Raw genomic sequence first — 5,560 nt, 5'->3', positions numbered from 1 at the left:
AAATGAAAAATGTACAATCAATTCAACACGAGTATGTGTGAGGTGGAGAAATTTGACTATGTTGTTCGTGTGGGTGCCCTAGTGTGTGAGGATCTAGCTTCTATGAAAAAGTTAAAGATATCTTTTTTTTTTTTTAATCAAAAAGCTCAATACAACAAGTGGTGTAACGATAATAAACAATTTAGAAATCACCAGGTAAAGGCATAAATTATTTAGCAAAATTACATGATATTTTTTGTCATCTTTGACATTGTCATCAACAACAGAAGGGATCCACACCTAGCCACTCCTTAAAGTTTATGAACGACTGGTAGATAATATCGTCAACCCTTTTTCTTTTATTCTGAAAGATCCTCATATTCCTTTCAAGCCAGATATTCTAGATTATAGCACAGAAGGATACCTTCCACCTTTTTGCGCTCCTACTTACTAGTTAATGACTCAGTCCAACTCTAAAAATATTTCTTTAGCGTCCCTGAGCATGACCATTGCCTTCTAACAAAAGATAGCCATGCACACCAAACCTGCCAAGAAAAATCACAAGCAAGAAACAAGTGGTGACCAAATTTAACACCGTTATTACACAACACACAGACCACATCTTCTTGGTTAACCACTCCCAACCGACTCAACCTCTCCTTTGTATTGACCCTCCAGTCAAGACAAACCAGATTCAACTCTTGGTGGGACTAGACCCTTCCATACAGTCCTAGTAAAGCTGAAACTCGCTATATCCTCCGGAAGCAATTCCATCTGCAATTCCTGCACAAAAGAGTTAGTAGAAAATACACCCTATTTATCAAACTTCCACACCACTCTATCCTCTCTGTCATATACAAGATTAACCAGTCTTAATGTTTCATGCAGCTGGTTCAGCAGGTCCAACTCCTATTGGAATAGCTCGCGCCTCCATTGGAAATTCCACATCCACTCTAATCCGTCCCAGAACCCACAATCCCCTATGACGAATCCTTTTTGGTTTGAAACTGAGAAGATTCTCGAAAAAGTATCTTTCAGGGGCCCACCATACAACCAAACATCCTCCCAAAATCTCGTTCCTCTTCCATCACCAATTTTCATAGACAACTCATTAATCATCTTCTGTCTTACTCGATGATCCTTGAACTGTATTTGGCATATATCCTTCCATGACCCCCCGAGTGGGTAATGCCTGGAATGATAGCATCACCATGGGATTCAGATTGTTGCAAGAGCATACAACCTTCTTTCATAAAGGGCAATCCTCCTTCAAAAATCGCCATCAAGTTAAAGATATCTACAAAGTCATTCTAACGCTGGTTATAGTGTGTTGAGAAGGAGATTTTGGGAGTAGTTGATCAGGTCACTAAAATATGGTGGTTAGTTAGTATTATGTTTGTCAAATTTTAAAATTTGTTAAGGACTATTTTATCAATAATAAAAATTAGATACTATGTATTAAAATCTTTCGAATGTTGATTTGGTATTGAATGAACTCTCTCAATTTTTTTTTTTTTAACAATTGAAGAAGTAAAGTGTAATCTTTTTATTCTTTTACTATTAATTTTATAAATGAGATAAAAAAAATTATGAAAGAAAAAGAATAATGAAGGACTAGAAACTATACTTTACTTCCTCAATTTTTTTTAACAATTAAGACTTGAGAGAATCCATTCTCCCCACTTAAATTTTACTAATAGAATTTAAACATAAAAAAATAGATCTCACTTTATTGTATTTTTATTTTTAGACAAATTAAACCCACCTTCTATACACAAGAATTCGTCGTAAATGTAAAGTAGTCAACAGAGGATAAAAAGAAGGAATTCTCATGTGTTATACATTTAGGAAAAGGAGGGGGGAGGGGGTTGCTCAGAACAGTTGTAGAGGATTTCTTTTTACTAAATTTAACATAAGAATTATAAAGTGATAAAATAATAAAGTAGACAAAAAAAATAATAATTATTAAATTTATAATTTTTATTATGTGAAAGTTATATGATCTTTATTTAAGAGTAATTCAATTATTCTTTTTATTTTATTAATTTTTTTATTGAGTAAACTACTAAAATAGTACCTAAAAATTTATATTATTAACAAACGAACTCCAAAAAATACTAACGACAAATAAGTTATCGAAAGATTTAAAAACACGAAAAAAATTACATTTTAAATATATATTCTAAAAAAACTTTAAATATTATATTTTGATGTAAATTTCTATAATTATTATTATTTTTTATTTTTAAAATTTAATAATTTTTTGTCAAAGTGAATTTAAAAAAAAAAAATTGTATATGACCACATTTTTTTTAAAAAATAAAAAATCCAGAGATTAATTTTGTTCTGATTTTTTTTACATCTTTTAAATATTCAATTCAAATGTATTTACAAAAATTTAAATTAAATAAATAATTCGTTTGTTAAATACAAAATTTTTTTTGTCACTTACAAAAAAAATATAATTTATTTATTATTTTTTACGCATTTTTCAAATCTTTCAGGGGTCATTTTATTAATAATGCATTTCAAGAATTTTTTTTGTTAGTAATTAATTCTTTTAGATATCAAATAGATAGTTAATCCTTTTCTTAATTTAGAAGATCTTAGAACATCACCAATGCTAGTTCTAATTTTATTTCATGTTGGGTCCTACAAGAACATTTGTAGGACCATATATCATAAATAGTAATTTGAAATTAAAAATGAAATTTGTTTCTGTAGCGCTTAATTTTCATTTAATTAGAATTTTATATTATTTTAAATTATTTCATCATCATAATTATACAAATGATAAAATTTTATTAGTTTTTCATTAAAATTTTTAAAGTGATATCAATTTCATTTCATAAATTAATTTTAATATAAATTTTAATTCTACATCAATTCAATTATTAAAAATATCAAAAGTGATATTCAAAAATGATAATGCATAAAAAAATAACCAAAATTTATTTTATTTAATATTTTTTAATTATTACAATAATTAATAAATATTAAATAAAACATGTTATCACGAATTTTAACTAATTTCTTTTAATTACTAAACATTTTGGATTCGAAAAATACTCCATTTAAAATGCTCTTGAAATTAAATTTAGAACACAATTCACGAAGCATGTAATATTTCCTAGATTCATCTTTGACCTACATTATTAGCCAAAGAATCCACCCACCTCTTCCCAAAGGAAATGGTTGTCTCACACTCTCTTATAAAATACTCATACAATCTTGAAGCTTTATAATATAAACACGGAGAAAGTCTAGGGACAGCATATTTTGTGGTTTTTAGCCATCAATTAGCTATTAATGATATTTTTAATGGTATAATATTATATTTAGTTGTGTAAAATTATTCAATTTCTTTTTTATAGTTAAGTACTGGCCAAAATTTAACAAAAGTACTGCCTCTAGCACTTCTCTATAAACATGAAGCAGCAGTACTACTTATCATCTCTTAATATATTCTTGTGCACTATTATTGTTGTTGTAGCTTCAATGTCTCATAGTGATGATGACAAACCCAAAGTTATAGTGCAAGCATGTAGCAACACACCAAACCCTGACCAATGCTTCCACTACATCAAAGCTGATCCTAGGAGCAACACTGTTAAGGATGTCCAAGATGTTGGAATACTCATGGCAAGAATTTTACAACTCAAAGCAAAACTCGCCAGGGACAAAATCTACCGAATGATGTCGGCCGCAGAAAGACCGGATTTGAAGGTTCATAAGTTGAAAGCATGTCTTGGAAGTTACAATAATATTTTGAATGTTGATGTTGAAGTAGCCATTGATGCTTTCAAAGATGGGAATCCACGGATGGCTGAAGTTGGTGCTGATACCGCTTCCCATGGAGTCAGTGATTGTGAGGAAAGCTTCAATGGGGAATCTCCAATTACCAATTTCAATACTCTTATTTAGGGGTGTTCAAATCTAAACCGATCCAAATTAAACTGTTTATTCAATTCGATTCAAACCGAAAATCGATTAAAACCGCATTAATTCGGATTTGATTAGATTCTATTTTTTGTAAACCGCTGGATTGGATCAGATTTCAGATCTACTTTTCATAACCGATCCAATCCAATCCAAACCGCACAATGTGCTATAATATTATTATTTTATTATTATATTTACAATTATACTTATAATATGTTCAATTTGTTATACATTTTTCTATTATTCATGTATTATTATTATTTAATAAATATTTTATGTTTAAAATATTATTTATTTATCCATTTTAACTAATCTATAATTTTATTTCTATTGTTATGTTATCGTTAGTTTTTTTAAGATATTGTTAAGACTTGTTATGTCATCGTTGATTATTTAAAATTTGATGTTGAGACTTGTTTATGTAATTAATTTTTTTATTTAAAAAACCGCAAATTCAAACCGATCCAAACCGCTTGTAATCGGATCGGATCGGATCGAATTTTCAAAAAAAAATTTCATCCAATCCAAACCGCACCGCACATAAATTAAACATTCGGATCGGATGACTTTTTCCCTTAAAACCGAACCAAACCGCACCGCGAACACCCCTACTCTTATTCATGATATTGCTCTCTTGCTAGCGGCTATTGCTAGAGAATTAGAAGAGTAATTAAACTTAATTAAGTATGAATGCATGTTTATGTAAATAAAATAATTAAAATATTAATATATATTATGTTAAGTAATTTAGTTATTTTATGTTCTTTTTATTAGAGTAAATTAATAAAATGACAAATAAAATTTTGAAGATTTATATTTTAAAGAGATTAGTTCATAAAAAATATTAATAAAGTATTCTAAAGACAAGTTAACTCAAATTAATTAAGACCTTTTATTAATTAGGACCTAATTTAAAAATAATGTATCAACATCTACTATTTTAAAAAATTATTGATATTTTTTAAAAATTAATTTATTCAAAATATTAATTTTTACAATTATTGATATTTTTTAAATTAATTTATTCAGAATATTAATTTTCAGTGCTTATTTGTCACTCAACTCATTTTATTATCATCTTTTACATGAAAACATTTATTCACATGAGGAATCACTTCAAAATAAACCACGCAAGGGGTTTATTTTATTTTGTACTTTTCTTTCCACTTCTTTTGGTCCATTTTTTAAGGGGTTTATTTTATTTTTTAAAATCTTGACAAAACTATTGACATATCTGAGTTTTAATTTATTCTTTCAAAATCATCTATAATTATATTGTTACACTATAATTAATTTTTTATTATCTTTCAAACATTATTATTCAAAATATAAATAATCGCATTAAAAAAAACTAGAGGTTTCAATTTAACAAAATAAAGTAAGAATTTAGTTAACATGTGTGTCTTAGCTTATTAAGGACCCATGATAGATTTATTATTAATAAAAAATTTTAAATTTTTTTATTTAATAAATATAAAATAAATATATTAAAAACTTAAATTTTTTGTATTTTTAATAAAAAAAATTTAATTTATAATCTTAACCTATATATTTAAGACATATAATAGATAAACTCATAAAATAATTGCATTGAAGATATAATCATAGTGGGAGACAAGGGTGATATATGTTGAGTCTT

General features: G+C 27.3%; 1 protein-coding gene across 1 annotated transcript; it reads left to right on the top strand.

The window, feature by feature from the left end:
* Positions 1 to 3,408: 3,408 nt before the first annotated feature.
* LOC112722073 (cell wall / vacuolar inhibitor of fructosidase 1-like) lies at positions 3,409 to 3,903 on the top strand. Its single transcript, XM_025773052.1, has one exon. It carries the CDS (start codon positions 3,409 to 3,411, stop codon positions 3,901 to 3,903), a length of 495 nt encoding a protein of 164 aa, XP_025628837.1.
* Positions 3,904 to 5,560: the final 1,657 nt, after the last annotated feature.

Source organism: Arachis hypogaea, chromosome 11, assembly GCF_003086295.3.
Source record: "Arachis hypogaea cultivar Tifrunner chromosome 11, arahy.Tifrunner.gnm2.J5K5, whole genome shotgun sequence".
Classification (NCBI taxonomy): domain Eukaryota; kingdom Viridiplantae; phylum Streptophyta; class Magnoliopsida; order Fabales; family Fabaceae; genus Arachis; species Arachis hypogaea.
This window is presented reverse-complemented; position numbering and strand designations above follow the sequence as displayed.

Bases quoted from the DNA above. Each gene is read 5' to 3' on its own strand.
- LOC112722073 (XM_025773052.1), top strand. From the start codon at position 3,409: ATGAAGCAGCAGTACTACTTATCATCTCTTAATATATTCTTGTGCACT.